We start from the raw sequence: 21689 nt of genomic DNA on the forward strand, positions 1-21689 counted from the left end.
AATACACTCTGTAGGAGACACAGTCATGGGTTGCATTTGCTACTGCTTCTAGGGTCCACTCGTACATCTGGTACATTCCTTCCTGTCTGGCTCGACTGCTAGCATCTCCGAGCCTGCAGGTTGCTGAAGCCACGTGAGCAGGTAGAAGCCCGGCGGAGCAACCCTTGGTTACAATGGACACAGATAAACGGGACTCTCTGAGCATGAAACTAACCTGAGCCTGATTTGACATGAGTTGATTTTTTCCTTGTTCAAGTCAACTTTGAAACATTATCCCCCAAATTCTCCAGCAGAGAAAACCTCCTAACCAAATCTTACATGGCCTATGCATGCGCACTCAGCTTGGAATGGAACAAATTCCTTTTCTTTGCTGTACATTCCAACTGCTCTGTGCGTGGAAACATCCCGACTGTCTTCAAACTGCAGATCTGCGATGCTGTCGAAGAGTTTGGAAAGATGATGCATTACCTAAGATGAGATCAGGAGAAGAGATGAGAGTGTTTCTTACTGGAGATATATTTGGGTAATCTAGAGATGCTGCTAAGTGAATTTACAAAACTGTCTTTCTATAGTTTCAGAGTTGTCTCAAAATGTTTTTCTTCAAAATAAAATCAATTTTAACTTCAAGAGTTGTTAACAACCTTGACAGAGATCAGGTGCTCTGATCACGTCATCAGGTGTTGGGAGGTAAGTGCTTACTTATCAGGCTAAGTTACCTCTTTTCTACTTAAAGATTGGAGCCTTAACCACCTTCTCTATCTGTGCTATATTCCTGCAGCAATTATCCTGCTGGGAATTTCATGGCCAAGTTTTTAAAATTCAGATATATTATTATACTTACACCATTAAAAAACCTTATACTGCTAAAAAAAAAAAAGCTGTATTAAAATACCTGAAACAAAAATGTACATTAGATACACTCTTGCTCCTGTGTTGGGTCCTATGTTATTGTGCACTTGCTTTGATACTTACATGAACCCCATAGCATATACATTACATAAGAAAGGTGAACAGAATTCCCCCAGATTCACTGATAAAGACACTGACTAAAATATTAGGTGAACTCATCAAGTTGACATTGCTAAGAACAAGGGGCAGATCTTAAACCTCTAAATCCAGATCACATCTACAAAGCTCAAATTCATCAGCCATCACAACCTAAGATGTAGGATCTCCAAAAGAATCCCCAATAAATAGCATGCTGAACCCTGGGCAGGTTCAAGGCTACCTGAAGAAAACACATCAAGTTAAAAGACAAAGATCGGCATTTTCTCTGCTAGAGGTCAATTCACAGATGAAAGTCTAATTGACCTCCAAACAGAACATGAAACTTAGCAATACTTATCCATCCAGTCCCAACAGCACAGACCAGGACAGGCCTCTCCACCCAGAAGGACCGGCATGGAGAGAAGGAGAGGACATGGGCATTCTGGCTGGGAATCATGGGGAGGAAGAGAATGAGTATCAGTCAAGAAAGCCACTCCACCTCCCTTGGGGTGGACGGGATAAAGGGCAGAGTGAAGCAGAGGAGTGTCAGGAGTGGGAAGACGCACCCCCTCCTTACATGTGGTACAAGTAAAAGCTGCTAAGTGGAAAAGAGTTTGGGGATTCCTCGAAAAGTTAAACACGAATTGCCATAGGCCCCAGCAATTCCACTGCTAGGTGTATATACCCGAAGTTACAGAAAACAAGTATTCAAATACCTGTACACCAGTGTTCATAGCAGGATTATTCACAACAGCCAAAAGGTGGGGCCAATTCAAATGACACTGATAGATGATGGACAAATTGTGGTCTATCCACACAATGGAATATTGTACAGCCATGAAAAGGAATGAGGTTCTGGAATGTGCTACAATGTGGATGAGCCTTGAAAACACCATGCTAAACTCAAAGAAGTCCAATACAAAAGACCATATATAGTACGATACCTTGTACATGAAATGGCCAGAATAGGCAAATTCATAGAGACAGAAAGCAGATTGGGGGCTGCTGGGGCTGGGGGAGGAGGGAATGTAGAGTGACTCTTAATAGGTATGAGGTTTTATTTTGGGGTAGTGAAAATATTTTGGAACTAGACAGAAGTGATGGACGTACAACACTGTGAATGTTTAAAGTCCATTGACTCATATACTTTAAAATGGCTAATTTTATGTTACGTGAATGTCACCTCAATAAAAGAAAATAATAAAAGATGCTAATAATCATAAGATGGTTTAAAGCTATAGAACATTTACCAACAGGGAGGTACCATCTCTGTAATGAGGTTTTCTGGAGATACAGTTTAAGAGGACTTGATAACTATCCCAATAGCAGCTTCTAGGAACCACAGCAACCTGCCTAAATTTCCCACGTGACAATATCGGTAAGGAACTCCTTGTGGGTGATTTCATCTTTGAAGCTTTTAGCCATAAATTTTTGCTGTACTCGCAGTTTTAGTATTAAAGAAAATCACAGCAAGGAATCTTCCGAGCTTCAAACAGAGGAGTTTTTGAGACGCTCACTTTCAGGGTAGACAGAGAGATAGCTGATTATCACTGCTTGGGTCATCATGGTCTCCTGCATCCTTGTGTATTACTCAAAGGACATTTATACACAGAAAGTACTTTCAATAATCTATCAGTTCACTGTCACAGCTGAAGTGGCCAGGAGGTGCACAGATGTTTAATGGCTTCTACTGTGCTGTCGGCCTAAATAACATTCAGGTGCAAAGCTGCAGGAGAAATGAGACCTTAACCATCAGACACCCTCACACATCACTGCTTTGGCGAGGAAAGCATTTCAAAAGAACTTCGAGTCCTGAAGTCACTCAGTGGGTGACCAGGACACACAAACCCCACGGCTTGCAATTCTCCCGTGACTTATACCGTGACTGGTTCTGTCTTCCATTTAGAGCTTCTGCGAGAACAGGACTTTTTAAACTAACGTGAACGCTGTTGCCCTCAGATTTGTTCCATATCTAATGAGATCCCTTTGTACTTGTTAACATGAAATTTAATCCCTTCTTCCTAGTTTGGTCTTTGGAAAGAACGTTTATTTTACAATTTAAAAAATACATAGACTCTAACACACAGAGGCCATTCTTTTTACCTCACTAAAGAAAAGGGATGGATTTTAACACTTCAAATCATGAAATTCAGTAATTTCATCATATCTTGGGTAGGCTTCTAAAAGGTGAGCAACAAAAATTGCAACATTGTTCCCTTAGTTCACAGCAAATCAGGTGCGTCCACCCACGGGGGTGTGGATACACAGGCAGTCCCCGTTTTGCACAGTAGTGCAGGATCATAGAAGTGACCAGTCAGCTTCACAATCAATGGGCTCTGTCATGATTATGTTCTGATTTGCAAAAATTTTTCTTAAAAGATTAAAATTCCTCTCACTCTTGATTATGAAAGTACAGGGAAATAAAAACTGTAAATTAATACTTAGTATATTAACGTAAAATGCTAAAAACATTAAAAAATTAAGTGTTTTATTTCTTTTAGGAAACTTATCAAGAGTAGTCTGAGCAGTGCTTGACTTCTGCCTCTCCCCTCATAACTAAAGACACAGAGGGAGCATCTTTTCTATGCTTCGTATCACTGCCATCTTGCTTTCAAAGCTGCCAACATTTCATCCTTTGAGCTCAACATGTCCCGAAATTTCTGAGTTTCTTTCACATGAATTTATTTTTGGTTTTGGGGTTTTCTGTTGGTTTTTCTGCTAGTGTCACTTTCTCTGGGACACCTTCATCCTTTCTGTCACAACCACTGTTTACATTTATACTGATACTTTTGTTTTCACTAAAATCCTTGGGCTGCATATCTAGAACTCTCAAATGGTCCAAAATGTAGGCAGTTGTGTCTACTGTGAATATTATCCTCCAGAATAAGACAAAAGTAAGTCCATTATTTTTACATGTTCAAAAACTTAAGACTATCTGTCCAAATGGTGCATAGTTTGTTGTTGTTATATATACATATATTTTCAATTAGCAATAACTGTGCCTTGGATAAGCCTTATTGGCTACGATACTGCCACTGCACAAAGCTTGTGTTTTTGTGTGTCTGTGTGTTTTATATTTTTAATAATAGTATAGGTGACAGTACAGGGAAATAGACTTTCAACAATGTTGCATGTCCAAATACACAACAAGTTTCTAGAAGCTGGTTAAATCTGTTACGGTACTCTCATATAATGGAACTTTTTACAGACATTAAATATCATGTTGTAGAAGAATATTTCAATTTTGATTAAGCATGTATTTTATGACTTACACAACCACAAACACATTAAAAAAAAACTATATTCACTCAAAACTAGCACCTAGGAGTATATTACTCTGATCTTTTATCTATATTTCTATATTTTTCAAACTTTCAATCGTGAACATGTAATTACATGTTGAAGAAAAGACTAAATGAGTTTGTTCTAAATTTTGTAAACCATTATAGCAGGTATCAGGTATTGCTTGGTCTGCTTTTACCCAAAATAAAATCAGAGTATACCTAATATTTTGCAATGTGATTTTTCACTTATTAATATAACTTGGGCATACCTACATTATCTGTGCCAAGTCTGAATTTCTCCCTTAACATTCTTCACATGTGTATATAAATGTATATAAATGTGCTGACAACAGAAACTGAGTTTTTAAGTAACCTTTTAAAAATTTAAATACAGACAAGTGAAAAAATTATCTGTGTACAGCTTAATAAACTTTAGCAAAGTGAACAAAACTCTTGTAACTGCTGAGATAATTAATAAAAAGAACATACCTGCACCCAAAACTCCTCATGGCCCATGGCAGTCACTAGTCCCTCCTCTCATAAACGGGTATTACCTTTACCAAAGTGATTAATACAGCATTTCTTTTGTATATTCCATCTATCACTCAACATTACGTTAGTGAGGTTTAGTCATGTTATTATGTATAGCACTAGTTTTCATCTTCATTGCTATGTGGTATTCTCTTTTAGGAATATAACATGATGTATTTATCCACTCAACTCTTAAGGGACATTTAGCCCATTTCTCCTCATCCAGCAGGCCAGCCTTGGCGTACTCACCATGAAGCGGTCTTAGGTTCCCAAAGAGCAACAAAAGGGAAAGGCCCAGGTACGAGTGCTTTTCAAGCCTCTTGCCAATGATACACTGGCCAAAACAAGTCACACGGCAACCCAAATAGAGAAAATAAGCTCTACTCCTTGACGAAAACTGCAGCATCACGCTGAAACGTCTCGGATGAAGGGAGTGGAAGAGCTTGTGGCCACTTACACTTACATACTAAGCACTGTTCTCAGTTCTTTACAGACTTGTTTCACTGCCTGCTCAGAAACCAGAGAGATGGTGCTTACTGCTGTCCCCACTTGGTATATAAGGAAACTGAGGTTCAGAACGGTAAAGCAGAACATAGCCAGTAATCGACAGAGCGGGGATTTGAACTCATGTCTGCGTGCTATCCAAGTCTCTCTTCTTCCCTAGCATCCTGCCTTCTTCTGAAGGATGGCTCCTGTGCCTGTTTGGTCTAGTTCCACACACAGTTACCACGTCGATGCTCGTGTTTCTCTTTGTAGATCCAAATTCTCGTCTGGTATCATTTTCCTTCTGTCTGAAGCATTTCTTTAACACTTCCTGTGTGACCAGTTCACTGGTCATGAATTCTTTCAGTTTTTGAAAGTCTGAAAACATACTGATTTTGTCTTCACATTAAAAAAAAAACTTTCATTTGGTAAAGAATTCTAGGTTGAGTTTTTTTCCTTCAGTACTTTAAAGTTGTGGCTCCACCATCTTCTCAGTTACACTGTGAAGCCTTTCATCATCCTCATGTTTGTTTCTTTGTATAGAATGTAACTTGATGATTTTTAGATTTATCATTGGTTTTCACCAATTTCAGCAAACCAGTGTAGTTTTCTTCATGTTTCCTGTGGTTGCGTTCACCGAGCTTCTCAGATCTATGGGTTTCTACTTCATCAATTTGGAAATCTTCGGCTGCTCTTCTGCAAATATCTTTCTCTCTTCCTGGCCCCTACTTGGGGACACCCAGTTACACATATGAAACTTTAGTTTTCCCCATCTCTCCTTAATTTTTTGAACATATGGAATACAGCTAAAACAACTTTTAATGTCCTTATCTGCTGATTCCAACACCTCTGTCAGTTTTGACTGTCTTCTTACAGTGGGTCAGATAGTCTCTGCCTCTTCACGTGCCCAGTAATCTTTAACAAGGTGTCAGTCACTGCAACCTTCACCCTGCCTGGTGCTCAATATATATTTATTCCTATTTTCCTGAGCTTAGTTCTCGAGTGCAGTGAAATTACCAGAAACAGTTTGATGCTTTAGTATCTTGCTTTTAAAATTTGTTTGGCAGAACTAGAGTAGGATGTGACCCAGGGCAAATTATTCTCAGGGCTAAAGGCTCTAGGAGGCCCCTCCATGGGTCTCAGATTCTCTCTGTGGTACTCTGTTCTGCAAACTCGCCACCGTGGTCTCCCAGGACTCTCAGCTCTGAACCCTCAACTCAGGAAGTCCACCAGACTCAGCCCGGTTCCCATCTCCCTAAGACACAACTGGAAACGCTCTCAAGGAAGCAAACTGGGACTATCCTACAGCTCGCTGCTTTTGTTCCTATTGTCACAAATCACTATTGCTCTTTGATTCTCTGATTAATATCTTCCTTGGCAGGGCCTGACTCCAGTTTTTATAGATTTTTTTCTCCTTCTTTCATGTTTCATGATACTGATGAAAGCTCTGATAGCTTTTGGACACCCCTGGCCACATCTTACTGTCAAAGTTCAGAGAGAAAAGCAGTATCAAATGTCAGGCAAATCTCTCTTGGTTTCCTTCTGCTCCTATCTCAGCCCTTGAAATCTTGATTTTTTTTTTTTTTGATGCTAACTACTCTTCAGTGCATTTAAACAGACTTACTTAACTATTTTATCCAGCTTTTCTTGTTGGTCCCAGATGGAATAGTACTCTATTAAAAGCTAATCTTTTACAGCTGGAAGCCCTCCCTGCCCACTGAACTTAAGCTGAACAATCTTTATCAAGTGACTTCAAACAAAGGCTCGGACCAGGAGTTTTAGATTCTACAACAAAACCTAACACTCCTTGGTGGTAGGACCCTATATTTATAAGGCAATTTTCTGATCTCATAACATTAAAGTAATCTTTTAATCCTACATTGTAATAACTCTGATTTTGCTGTGTAACTTCTAAATTGGCTGTGGAAGGAATTTCAATAAAGGAGCTGCAACAGAATTCTGAGCAGTGGCAACACATTGGCAAGATGAAAAAAAATTACATACATTGTTATATAATTTGTGGTCAACATATATTAACTATTTTGCAAGGATAATCTCTACTGGATATATAATTTACGGCATATTTATTTAAAAATTAGATTGTCTATTTTCTTGTCACACAACTAAATACCTATGTCCTTTGGGTATCAGGTTGCCTGTACACAAAGGCAACCATCTAAAATATATTCCTGTTATGCCAAGTGGAGCTGTTCTCATTGACTATTTCTGTAATATACTAGACGAGCAGCTTCTATTCCTTGCTGCTCAGTTAAAGGTAAGTAGAGACAATGGCAAGGTGGTCAAAACCATGACTATCTTCTGTATCTGTTTCCTCTCCTTGCCTTTTCTCTATTCTGTCCTCAGCCCCAACCTAAACTAAGGGCAACCCCCCACCCCCACTCTAGGCACCTATGAGCACTCCCACCTTCTACTTCCCCTAACAAAGTTGGGATTTTTGATTGGCTTTATTTTAACTAAAACTTGTTCACTCTTGCATGAGGCCAACGAACCACTTGCATCTTGAGACTTTTTCCTCTTAACTGTCCAAGGAGGACTAATCCTTGTCGAGGATGTGACACACTGTGAGGGACCACTGAGCGGCATCGGCCTGGTTCCTGAGACTCAGGTGCTGAGGCCCCTTCACGCTATCACGGAGACAACCAAGTGGAAGCACCACGTTGACACATACTGTGCTATGGCAATGTGGGACCTTAGGTATTTGCCCCTTTAAGATCCAGCAGTTCCTTTGCTTACCGAATATTAAGCCCAGCAATTCCTTTTCTTACCGAATATTAAGCCCATTTCTCACAAACACCTGTCCAAATGCCAATACTTACAGTCAATTAAAGGTATCATTTGAGTGCCATCTGTCTCATACTGCAATTTGGGAGATTTCTCAAAAGACAAGTTGGCAGATTTCTTAAGTGGATTTGGTCCAATGCCATTGAAGGGTATTTTTGATGCAAACATTAAACATTTCTGAGCATATATATTCCCGATCTCGTCATTTTAGAGAATGCACTGTGGCCTCAACTGCCACAGCAGTGGCTTTCTAGCAGCCACCTTAAAACAAGGAACAAGAAATAGGTGAAATTAATTTTGATATATTTTATTAGACCTAATATAGCCAAGGTATTTTCACTTCAATGTGTAATTAATAGAAAAATTATTAATGAGTTTTTTTTCTTTTCTTTGTTATAAGTCCTGGAAATCAGGTGGATATTTTATATTTACAGCTTACCTCAACTTGGATTTTTCATCAGGAACACTTGATCTGTCTTTAGATTTTAAAAAATACACAGCTGCCAAAGTAGATTCACACAGCCAAGTTGTTTCAAATACATTTATGTTTTCCACTAACTGAATCAAAGATCAATTTTTAAATTCAAATCAACCAAAATGGACTGAAGGTAAAAATTAAGTTCTTCAGTGGCCATATTTCAAGCACTCAATAGCCACAGGAAACCCATGACTAACCCATCAGACAACACAAACGCAGCTGATCACATGGAAAGCATGTCTTTCTTTAGTACAGCTCTATCATGGGGACCCAGCTTTCACTGATCATCACAGGAGACAAGAAAAGAGAAAATGTGCCAATTTGTCTAAGACAAAAAGACATTTCATGTCATTAAGAATCACTGGGTAAAAACAAGTTGTTACCTAACTGTTTTAAGGCACTGTAACACAAAGGGGCCAACTGATGTCAGTTGGTCCGACTTTAACCAATATACTTGTTTCACTTAAAAAATATAAAAGGATGTTTTCCTGAGAGGTGAGAAATCACAGCGTGTTAATGGTGAATCATGTGCAACTTCACGCCAGCTGCCCATAATAACGGCACCACGCCCCTCAGTCCTGCAAATGGACCCGTCAGTCTGCACTTTCATAAGCAACTATCAAAGATTTTTGATCAATGAAGTTAAGCAGCACACCCTCATCCTCAGTCCTTTAGGTAATCCAGGCCACTGGGAGGTCAGGGTGATTTCTGGGAGGAGAAAATCTTTAAAACTTGACCTTAACCAAACTTACCAACAGCTAAGATAACCACTGACGGCATTCTAGACACACTGATGTCATCACTCTGACAATCCAACTCAAGTATTTCAAGCTGGGAATTTCTGCTATAGAATGCAAGAGGCAGTAATATCAGACCTCCCTGGCTGATGTGTTCAGGCTCATCAAATTCCACAATTAACTACAGAAACCCTCACTTAGACGAACACTCTTCAATTGAGTGTGGCGGGTGGAGGAGGGGGGCCAGAAGAACAAGTCATTCACACGATGTCAACATGAGTTATCTGCCCACAAACGGCTGTCTTTTCTGGGGAAATTGCATTGTTATTCCACAAGCTCCAGTTGCCATGTTATCTTGGTCACACCACAGCGAGCACATTCAGGCAGGTCAGCACAAAAGGCTGAGATGGAAAAGCTATGGCTGGTGGTCTGAAACTGATTCTGACACTAAAAGGAAACTAAGCATAGCCAGGCCAGGTTATTGGGTCTAAGTGCCAAGAGCATGAACAATTCCACAGTAAGTGACCAGGAGTTCAGAATGCACGTTGATGTTGCAGAACCACTGCAAGGAAAGAAGCTGACTGTGGTTCTGGATGACGCAAATCACCCTCTGCTCTTTTTCAATTCTCTGCTCCAACAAGTCACTCCCAGGTGGCACACGCACCTTTTGTAAAAGTGTGATAGCATGTAAGGCGAAACTGAATTGTTCAGTTTAATGAGTATAACAAAAAAGCTCTCCATGAAATCACATTTTCAGCACAATGAAAGAATGTATCTCAGAATTTAAAAATGTTTCAAAAACTGCTTCATTTCAAAGCTGGCAGCTCAGGAGAACTGTAAACCACATTTACACTGGAGAGTCACACAGCCAGGCCCCTCTGGCCAGTAAGCTGACACACCCACCTCCCTTTGCTGGTACAGACAGCGCTGCTGCGGGCATTCATCAGCACCGCTGTGAGTGATTTTGGAGCTCTCTGTGCTGTGATTTTCGTATTCAGCTTCATTAAAATTAAAAATCTTCTTAATGTCTTACATTATCCAGTCACTCATGAAGGGGTGCTTCTAGTACTGGTACTGAGATTCAGGGGTTTAGAACTGATGATTAAAACACTGTGAATGAGGCTGACAAAAAGACTTCCACAATAAGTTGCACTGATAATAAAAGATAGCACTCTAAAATACTGAACTGATGTGAAAATAAAAAAAATGGTTTAAAAGGTACATCTTTTAGGTTTATTCTAAAAAGCAAAACCTTATCCTGTAATTTAGGAAGGATAATTTTTTTTAAAAAGTTGGCATCAGGGATGCATATATCTGTGAGCCAACATGTTGTCTAAGGCATGAAGCATTTTTTGGATGATTTGAAAGGACATAAAGAGAATGGGTGGTAAGTACATGTTGAGTCATCTGTTCTTCCAGCACCAGCCTAGGACTTCAATTCAGGACAAAGGGGCATCAGGCATGTGTAGGCTCTGAAGACAGCCAACAGCGGTTAGGACAGGTTCATCCCTCCAGGACTTAGCAAGGCACATTTCAAAACCTGACCACCATCTGCCTCCGTAGGTTCCTTCTAGGAAAGGGCAGCCGGGAGGAGCGGGGAGAGGCGGCCATCCTCACATCTGTGAGCTATCAGCCCATGGGGGAGATGCTGTGGCTTTTCTCACTCCCTGTAGGGCTTCAAGGAGGAAGACTGTTTTCCCCAACCTCCACCCCTTAGATCGTCAAGTGAGAAGAGTTAGAGAATTATTCACGGGAACCTCTGGGAGCCTGCATGAAGTGGATCTGTGATGTGCCCCTTGTTCAGACATCTGTTTAGGTAGAAAAGGAGGAAGAAGGAAGATGACGTAACAAATGATTTACTACACTGCCAAGGGCAAGAACCGGAAGAGCTGAGATAGACTGGGCTTTGCAATATATACCCTCTGGGAGGGACCCCTTTGTCCCCGGAGGACTTGCTCCTGTTTCACAAGAGACCCAGCAGGTGGGTACTGACTGTTGAGGATCAAGGTCGACAGTCACTGCTGAACAGAGCAGGAATATGCATGAAGAAAGAGCAATGACTGACGGGTGACACCCCATGCCCTCCCCATGGTAAACTGGTAGGGAAGGAAAAGAAAAGAGCCCCAACTCCAAGTTCGTTATGTGAAAGCCTAGCCTTGACACAGAAGCACGATGGGAACTTTAATCTAGAACCTTGATGAGTTGCTTTGGGTTTACATCTTTTTTCATAAGAAAAAGGCACCAGAGAATTATAATACCTACCCAAGATGTTATAAAGGGCTCTCTTACTTGGTATAAAGAGATTCAGTGAGGCACATTTGGGATTAATAATGGTAGAAAAATAAAACAGTTTCATGTCTGTATTCTGTGTAATTAACACTTCAATAAACCAGTCACATGAATGCTTTTCAAGTTTAAAGAATAGGATTAAAAGAAAAAGACCGTTATCCTAGTTACAGATTTATGTATCTAATTTACATATTGAGAATTCAGAATTCCAGTATTTCAGATTTGCAAGTGTTTAGAAACAGTATAGAATATGACAGACTCTATTTCACATATCAGTCACCGTGGGCAGAGGGTCCAGCTGTTGGTCGTGAGGATATTTCTCAAGAGATTACTGAAGATTCCTACAACTGCTATGTTTAAAACTAGTTTAAAAAAAATTCAACTTCAAAGCATTCAATTTACATGTCATTAACACAGATGAGAGATGGATATCCTGGGTTTCTAGTCCATCTAATTAGAAGGATTTTATTTACAAAGGCCTCTGGGAGTTAGCATAAATATGCAAAACAAAACCTGAGTGTCAACCCTGAAAACATTGCCAAAGCTGACTAACAACTCTGTGAGTAATAGCAAGACCACATTTGTATTATCCACAGCCGAACAGCCATCCAACTGAATTCAGGTTCAAAGAGAAATGATGAACAAGAGAGAAATAATCGAGGTAAATACTGTGTCCAGAGAACAGCAGAATTCAGGAAACTGTAGTGTGAGGTGATATATATTCCAAAGAAAATGGCATCAAAATATCTAGGGAAAGAACACGCAGATAAATCCACAATGAGGAAGCACAACCTCTGGGTTCAAAATCACCTGTGACATACAGTCAAGTCTAGGAGTGACTGCCTATGTCAGCTGTAATGACTAAGATCGAGTGGATGCGAACAACTGAGCAGATAGAATGAAAGATAACCGCCTCTAAATGTTTACAGGAAGGAGCGCTAGCTTTGGGATTTGTACAAAGTTTGTCTTTGATCTGTGCTGTCAGACTACAAAAGATAAAAGCTGCTTTTATTTGCTTTACATACTGTCATGGGTGCTACATTATTTGTGCATAGGCAAGAGAAAATTAGAGGGTTAGGTAGAGGATGAGCCTGAAATTATACCAACCCACCTCTGACAGCACTGAAGACTAGTCCAGTTTAGTAATTATGAAGGTTACTCTGGAATCAAAGTTGTAGTAAGAAGGTACCAGCCATGATCTTGTTCCTAGTGACCCAAGAAATCTGCTAACCAGGCAACAGAGCTCTAGTTCTTGTCCAAGAATTCTGGGGGTTTGGAGCCAATGTTTCTTCCATTAACTTCTTCCAGGTCCCTAAGCCTTGTACAACTGATGTTACCCTTCCTACTTCCTTTAGCACCACCTCTGACAGCCTGCTGTCATTGCATTAAGAATTTTTATTCCGTATTTTCTAGTTTCTATTGCACGTGACATGGGAGGTGGCACTTGACAACGATAGAGAATGGTGACATTCCTTTGCTAACTTAGGATAATATGAGACTTTAAGAAAAAAAAAAAAAAGAAAGAAAAGAAAATTACCTTTGTAGGCTGAGCTCCCTTTGAGAGAATGTCAAGTAGGTCTGTGGAAGAGATGAAATAGAAGCGCGGAAAAGCCACACGTTTGGTTTCCAGATACTCAGCCAGAGCTTTTTCACAAACAGAAAGCCTGTATGAATGAAAAATCTTTTTAGGTATATCTCACCCGTTCAGTTATTAAAACGTCAGCAAAAGCCAGATCCTATCATCTGTCCATTCATCACCATAAGCTCACTGTTTAAGATTTAGGCTACTTCCTTCTCTTTGACATCATCACCTCGATCATGTACAAGTCACACCAAGTAGGAAGAGATACACACACACACACCATGAGCTGAGACTAAATATAGATGAGACTGAAGCTGATGTTACTTGTCACTTTTCTTAATGACACTTCCAATCAGCAGGGGAGAAGACTAGGTTTGGCACTGTTCACCCTGAGCACAAATTGCTTCAGTTAACATGTACTTGGTTTAAGGTCTTCCTTTTCCCATCGAGTGTCTACAAAACATAAGTGGCTTCAGTTCTTTCTGGTATTCAGAGAAGTCATAAGATCTAGAATCATTTCCATTTTACTGTCCTTAGCAGAGCAGAGATGACCCAGAGGCAGAGCCCCAAAACCCAAAGACCACTGACTAAGAAATAATCAACCTTTGTGGAAACCCATCTTTTAAAAATGATGGCCAACTGTATCTCTAAAAACCTCCCAGACTTTGAAATAATTTTGTGTAGTATATACTTTCATCTGAAGGGCTCCTCAGCCTTGCAATAAGAAGGGATCACAATTCTGCACAAAGCTCTTCTTTCAGTGACTGATATGCCCATTTTCTCATTAAAAGCCAGCATGTTCTCAAGACCACTAGCTGTTGTAGAATTTTATGTGAAAATTACAAGTACCCCTTAGGACAAATACTTCAAAAGTACTAACATGCTCTGTAAGGATGATCTCGAGTATAATTAAAGTATATACAAAGTAAATGACTTAAAATGAACGAGCACAGCCCTAGATCCTAGCACACAGTGGATGCTCAGTAAATATTCGCAGGCTGGTTTGATAAAAGAATTGATCTACCGCACCAAGTCTCTTGATAATAAGAAATTCTGATTTTACTATTATGATACTCCTTTTGGAAAACAAAAATCTATTTAGCTAAATTAACCCACAATACCTACGTACCACCTAACACATATAAGACAGACAACTATAAGCAAAATTATAATTCAGCAGAAATCACCTACAATAACATGATGTTAGATACTATGAGTTACTTGAAAGAAATCTCAAATCATAACAAACTGATCACTTTAGTTTTTATTCTTACCTGTACTGTAAATCTTTAAGTTTTTCATAGAGATTAGGTCTGCATGTTGCTTCCAAAACAGTTTTTATTTTAGCTGTCTTGAACATGAGCTCCTGTGTGAAAGCATAACAGAGCCACTGACATTAGAAATTACTTTTCTAAATTTTTCATCACTTTGGGGAACTGAAAAATGAAGAACAATCAATCTCTGAGAATGCAAGGTTAAAGAGACTTCTAACACTATGCCTGTTTTGCCTTTAAACTTCTAGATAAAGATCCAAAACAAAGTGTAATCAGTTTTTATTCCCATGTAAATTTGACAGCCATTCTCACCTCTGTGGGTCCATGCAGAATTTCTCTCTTCTAAACCAAACAAACAAAAAAAATAAAGAGACAGAGAACCAGAATTTAAAGAGTACCTTCACATGTGAAAATGAGATGAATACTAAACCATCCACCTGTTCTTTCCCCTTAAGACAGAATCCCTCTCGATGTTCTGCTTTAGGTAGGGAGAAGAAAATATTACATCCCCATATAAAAAGGGAAAGTCATTATCCTTTGCTTAAAGTCTCTCAAATCTTTTATCATTACTGTGTGTACATCTCCACATGTTCTCTGTGGCCCTCATGAAACAAATAACCGGTGGTGTTACTTTGTTACTGGCTTCCCTTCTCAGTCTGTTACTTACTGAAAACAAGTCTGTCTCCCAGGCCTCACTGCAGGGGGAGGAAACATCTGGCCTGCTGCCTGCTTTTGTATGGCCAGAGGCTGAGAATGGTTTTTACATTTTTTAACTAATTGGGAAAAAAATCAAAAGAAGCATAATACTTTGTGACACATGAAAAAAAATGAAATTCAATTTTCAGTGTCTAGAAATAAAGTTTTATTGGGACACAGCCACACCCATTTCTTCATGTAGTGTCTGTTTTCTTTCACACTACAGTGGCAGCACAGAGTAGTTGTGACAGAGGCCACACACAACCACAAAGCCTAAAATATTGACTAATATTGATTATCTGACCCTTCACAGAAGTTTCCTGACTCTTGTCTCCTGAAATGCAAATAAATATATATATGTGTGTGTGTGTGTGTATATATATATTTCTCATAAATACAGTACCCCAAGTCATGTTTCTTTACAAGATGTTCATACTGTTTGGGAAAGGTTGCTAGGATGCAAAATAGTCTTGTCTACCACAAACCTTAAATTCAGCATCTACTCCATCAAATCTTCTAGTATCTTTCACAAGTTGGATTCGAATATCTTCTGAACAAAGAAAGATGCTTTCTAGGTGAGACCAAGTGCGCTGGACTTCCATCCAAGTAAAGATGACTGAGTCTGCAGTGTTTAATTTATTTTGCCAGCTTATGACTTGCTCAATGAAATATTCCACATATTTGCTTTGAAGCAGAGTCTGTAACTGAACCTAAAAGAAAGGCAAAGAATTTGATGTAACGGCTAAATTGGTAGACTAGCAGCACTGTGAGGGAGGGACCATACCTCTTCTGTTTCTTGCTGGATTCTTAGGACCTAGCTTGCAATACATGGAACAGGGATTCAGTAATCACTTGCTAAATGAACGAATTAATGGCATTAAATATTCATATTAACATATTTTTCCAAAAGAGAAATAGAAATGTAAGTAACTACATGTAATAGGTCTTCTCCAAGAAGACCACATTATCTCTTTGTAGGGAGGGAGAAAATATCATGCATCAGGGCACAGCTTTGGGAATTAAACTTTAGTCTTTCATCCTCTCTCTCTCCCCCTGGTCCCTCACTATTAATCATTCCAAGGTTATGGATCTTTTTTAATATTGAAGATATAACACTAACTTCCCTCCAGCTTGCTAAGCCCTCAACGTTCTGTTTTCCTCCCCTTTGAGTTTACTACTAAACTTTGTAGCCCACCTAACACCAAGTCTTGCTGTAATGCCATGCAGTCTGGCCAGTTCTTCTCACTGAGCTCTGAGACTACAGTCTCAGCAAGTCACTGAAAAAACACCCTCTTCTCATTCTTCTTCACCTCTAAGTATTTCATACATTTGACTTTCTTTTTCTTCCCCCAGCCTTAACTATTATTGACATGTAACGTTGTTTAAGTTTAAAGTGTACAATGTGATGATCTGATACATGTATATATTGTTAAACGGTTACCACAATAACATAAGTTAACACCTCCATCCTCCCACATAATTACCTTTTGTGTTGTGTGTGTGTGTCTTGATAACATTTAAGATCTACTCTCTTAACAACTTTCAAGTATAATACACTCACTGTGGTGTACATTAGATGCCCAGAACTTATTCATCTGATACCTGGAGGTCTGTACCCTTTGACCAATTTCTCTCCACTTCCCCAAAGGCCCGGCCTCTGGTAACCATCACTCTACTCTGCTTCTTTAAGTTCAGCTTTTTAATTAATTAATTAATTTTTAAAATTGAAGTACAGTCAGTTTACAATATGTCAATTCCTGGTGTACAGCATAATGTTTCAGTCATACATATACATATATTCCTTTTCATATTCAATATAGGTAACTGCAAGATATCAAAGAGTTCCCTGTGCTATACAGTATAAACTTATTGTTTATCTATTTTATATATAGTAGTTAGTATCTGCAAATTTTGAACTCCTAGCTTATCCCTTCCCACCCACTTTCTCCCTGGTAAGCATAAGTTTGTTTTCTATGTCTGTTAGTTTATTTCTGTTTTGTATATGAGTTTATTAGGGTCTTCTTTTTCCTTTTTTTAGATTCCACATATGAATGATACCATGTGGTATTTTTCTTTCTTTCTGGCTTACTTCACTTAGAATGACGATCTCCAAGTCCATCCATGTTGCTGCAAATGGCATTGTTTTATCATTTTTTATGTCTGAGTAGTATTCCATTGTATAAATATACCACAACTTTATCCAGTCATCTGTTGATGTACGTTTAGTTTGTTTCCACGTCTTGGCTGTAAATAGCACTGCTATGAACACTGGGGTGCATGTATGTTTTTGAATTAAGAGTTCCCTCTGGACATATGCCCAGGAGTGAAATTGCTGGATCATATGGTAAGTCTACTTTCAGTTTTTTTGAGGAATCTCTATACTGTTTTCCATAATGGCTGCACCAAACTCATTCCCACCAATAGTGTAGAAGGGTTCCCTTTTCTCTGCACCGTTTCCAGCATTTATCATCCATGGACTTTTGAATGATGGCCATTTTGACTGGTGTGAGTTGATACCTCATTGTAGTTTTGATCAGCATTTCTCTGATAATTAGCAATACTGAACATTTTTTCATGTGCCTATTGGCCATTTATATGTCTTTATTGGAGAGTTGTTTGTTTAGGCCTTCTGCCCATTTTTGGATTGGGGTTTTTTTGTTTGTTTGTTTTGTTATTAAGTTATACGAGTTGTTTATATATTCTGGAAATTAAGCCCTTGTCAGTTACATAATTTGCAAATATTTTCTAACATTCTGTAGGCTGTCATTTTGTTTGCTTATGGTTTCCTTTGCTGTACAAAAGCTTATAAGTTTAATCAGGTCCCATTTGTTTATTTTTGCTTTTATTTCTATTGCCTTGGTAGACTTCCCCAGGAGAACACTGCTGAGATAGATTTATGTCAGAAAACATTTTGCTTCTGTTTTCTTCTAGGAGGTTTATAGTGTCTTTTTTTAGATTCCTTATATAAGCAGAAACATAACAGTATTTGCCTTTTCTGACTGAATTAGCTCACTTAGCATAGTATCCTCAAGATCCATTCATGTTACTAGTGGCAGGGTCTTCTTTTTTATGACTAAATAATATTCCATTGTATATATACCACATTCTCTTTATTTATCATTTATCAATGGACATTGGCATTGGTATTGCAATAGGCATCTGACTCTTCTTTGGGGGGAAAATTTATCAATGGACATTGGCATTGGCATTGGCATTGCAATAGGCATCTGACTCTTCTTTGGGGGGAAAATTTCTCCTGTGGTTGCTATGATATTGCATTATCTTTTCCCATGATTTCTCTGACCACTTTCTCCCTTTATGTCTCCTCCATTTGCAGTCTTTTCCAAAGCTTTATTTTCAGCTAGCTTATTTTACTCACCTTTCATATGAAGCTCATCAATTCTCAAGATACCAGCAATGACCTCCAAACCTACAGTTCTTGACTGAACCTCTGTGCCAAGCTCTGGGTCTGACTTTCAGCTTTACATCAATGTCCCTCATTTTAAATACTCCAAAAATAATACAGACTCAATCTTTAGACCGGGTTCCTTCAAAAATATCTCATGTCTAATAATAAACACACCACTGTTATTATTTCTACTGAATAGTTTGGGTCTTTTTACTTTTCTTATCTCTCATGTCCAAGGAGATGCCATAACCTTAGAATTCAAAACCACATAGCTGTGCTCTGGACTGTCTCTCCAGTCCAGTCTCTCCAGTCTCTCTTTTTATTACTCCTACAAAGAAAATCTATATTCTGAGGAAACCAGACTCTTAAAATTATCTCTGAATGGCAAGTACTTTCTGGCTTTCCAAGATGTTACTAACACGTCCCCTTTCCCTATAACATCTTTACTATTGCCATTCTTTGTTGAATACCAGTCCACCCTTCAAGGATCAGTATAAGCACCACTGCCTTTTAAGACTCTCCCCAAGTCTTCTACTCTCCCCATCAGTCTCTCTGACTTTTCTGACCTTTTGGAGCCCTTCTGTCTATCTTCCTATTCAAGTGCAAGTTCCTTGAGAACAAGTGTTCATCCTTTTTGATCCCAAATGGTACTGTGCCAGCCTGACATACAAGTAGATGCCCAATGAATGAATGAATAAACACGGAGTATTGGAACTTGGGAAAAGTCTAAAATCATAATTTAAAAGAAAAAATATGTAATACATATATATCCATCTTACTTGGTTATGCTCTAGAGTTTCAAACAATTGTTCATCAGACTTCAGTAATGGAATGCCTGTCCGATAGTGAACTTCATAAGAGAACTCCATGGTTGCCCAGGTCTGAGTGATCTCAGTAATAACCTAGACATAAACAGTACTAAGTTATGTGCACAGAAGTTTAAATTAGGGCTAATATTGAGGCTATCATCTGGAATTAAAAAAATTTTTTTCTACAGTTTCAAAAAACAGAGTGACTTCAAATATTATTGGCCTCAATTTTTTTCCCTCCACATTATCTATGGTGCAGAGGTTTTCCATCACATGAAAGGAACATCACACCAATATCAAATTTCTACTGGATCTGAGTTTCACATCCTTCACTGAACACTAAAGCAGGAAGGGACTTAAAAGGTTACCTCAACAGTTTGAAAGATATTATTTTCAAATTAGCCAGCACACAATTGGTAGTGCTCTGAATGCCAGGATGTGAATCCTAGCTCCCTTGTTGAACCTGGGTAAGTTAATTACCTCTATAACTCAGTTTCCTCATCTGTAAAATAGGGATAATATTACCTACCTTAGAAGATTAAATGAATTAATATAAATAAAGTGCTGAGAGCAGCACTTGCTACAAAGTCAATGATACAGGAGTGTTTTTTGCCATCATCTTCATTAATGAGGCCAACCCTCCTGTTTTACACATTTACTCCAACTTGGAAGGATTCTTTTCCTGCCCAAGTGCATACTGACAAGCAGCAGAGAACAGACTGGGACTCACGCCCCTTCCCACCCATAGTGTGAGGACTTCTCCCCGAGTCTGCTCATATGCCAGGGCACAGAATTCCCCTGGTGTAAACAGAAATAGCTCCAGGATGCTACCTTTTCAGTCCCCAGTTCTTTCACTGCTTTGTCCACAATGCTTCGGACATGATCTTCCACTTGGTGTAACTGCAAGGCTAACAAATCTGCCATAGTTGTGGCTTCATTTATTGAAAACTTGACCTGATTAGGAAGAAAAAAAGGCAGTTTATATTCCACGTATGTGAATGGTTCCTTCTACCCAGTGGCCAGAGGGATGAATCACAGCTAAATATACTCAAGTCAGCTGCTGAGTACATCTGTAGTTCTGAAACGTGGGGCAATCAGAGACATTGCTTTTCAACTCCCAATTACTGAGGCAGCAAGGGCTGAGCTTTAGACTGTGTTCACATAGCACTACTTTCTTTTGTTCCTGAACCCTCCCTTGTCAGCTCATTTCTTATCTCCTTTGCTCACAGAACCCATTTTTAAAGAGAACCACCTTGTTCATTTATTATAATCTAGTTGAAATCCCAATAATCAGGTAGTAGCTCATTTGTCTTCTCTTCCTTAAGTATGCTATTCACTGAACAGGAATTCCAGTTGCTTCCATGATTTAACCTAGTTTTATTGCTGATTTAATCTCAGTTCCTTGGCACAAAAAATACTCTTACTCATGCCATCTTTACTCATATTTACCATGTGACAAAATCATTCACATATCCTCATTATCTTATTGACTCCTCACCTCCCCCACCCCAGGATTTGCTAAGAAGCTCTCAGCTCTTCCTCAGTGCCCAACCCTCCTAGGTGCCCACGCCCCTCACAGATGGAGAGCAGACTCCACTGCAGTTGTCAGAAAGCCATTTCCTTTCCTGCTCCGGCTAAGAATACCCAGTCCCTGCTTCTCAGGAGCTGCAGTCCTCCCTGGCTCTCCCCAATCTAGAAAGTTGCTCATCACCATCTGCCTGTCTGCACAGGATGACTCAATGTCCCTGTGCGCCCGGGACCAGGGGTTTTTCCAGGCTAAATCCTAGAAAGTCCTGAGCAAACCAGGTGAGCAAACCCTATATCTGCATCACTTTTGACCTTACTTCAGAGCTGATGGGAGCCAGGGACCCAGATCTGTCTTAGGGAAGGAATGAGCAGGTATGTGTAGCAGGGCCCCCCAGAAAGACGCATAGTTTGTGCACTGAATATGGACACCCAGCCCAAGGGACAACTGGAGGTTCAGTCTAGCCACTGCTCTGATATCCTGAGACAGCCTGGAGGAAGATGCCTTTTCTAGACTGTCTGCCAGAGAAGGTATCTTTTTCTAGCTTGCAGAAAGGCATAATACAGGCAAGAGACTATGGTGAGGAGACACCTACTGGAGGAGACGTGAAGAGGGGGCAGGGAGTGGGGCACACAGTCTACCTTCCATGTTGGGAGACTCAATATAAGATTTTCTGAAAAAATAAAGTCATCAATCAACTATAAAGTCTAAATATGCAATGTCTGAAAAACTCTATGGAAAGTATTACAATCATAATAGCTTCAGGGACCACTTTTTGAAGGCTTGCTACATGCTAGGTCTAC

The 21689-nt window shown here is 39.4% G+C and overlaps 1 protein-coding gene and 1 non-coding gene across 2 annotated transcripts in view; both read right to left on the reverse strand.

Moving 5' to 3' along the window:
- DNAH11 (dynein axonemal heavy chain 11) overlaps positions 1–21689 on the reverse strand; it is a 280424-nt gene that overhangs the window by 194119 nt on the left and 64616 nt on the right. Inside the window, exons 24-29 of the mRNA XM_031455028.2 lie at positions 20193–20315; positions 19332–19454; positions 15629–15853; positions 14448–14539; positions 13129–13255; positions 319–468 (exon numbers count right to left, since the gene is read on the reverse strand). Of these exons, the coding sequence (XP_031310888.2) occupies positions 319–468; positions 13129–13255; positions 14448–14539; positions 15629–15853; positions 19332–19454; positions 20193–20315 (840 nt within the window). The remainder of the gene's footprint in view (positions 1–318; positions 469–13128; positions 13256–14447; positions 14540–15628; positions 15854–19331; positions 19455–20192; positions 20316–21689) is intronic.
- LOC116154147 (U4 spliceosomal RNA) lies at positions 3891–4034 on the reverse strand. Its single transcript, XR_004138033.1, has one exon. It is a non-coding gene; the product is annotated as a U4 spliceosomal RNA (small nuclear RNA).

This window comes from Camelus dromedarius, chromosome 7 (assembly GCF_036321535.1).
Source record: "Camelus dromedarius isolate mCamDro1 chromosome 7, mCamDro1.pat, whole genome shotgun sequence".
In the NCBI taxonomy this organism is placed as follows: Eukaryota; Metazoa; Chordata; class Mammalia; order Artiodactyla; family Camelidae; genus Camelus; species Camelus dromedarius.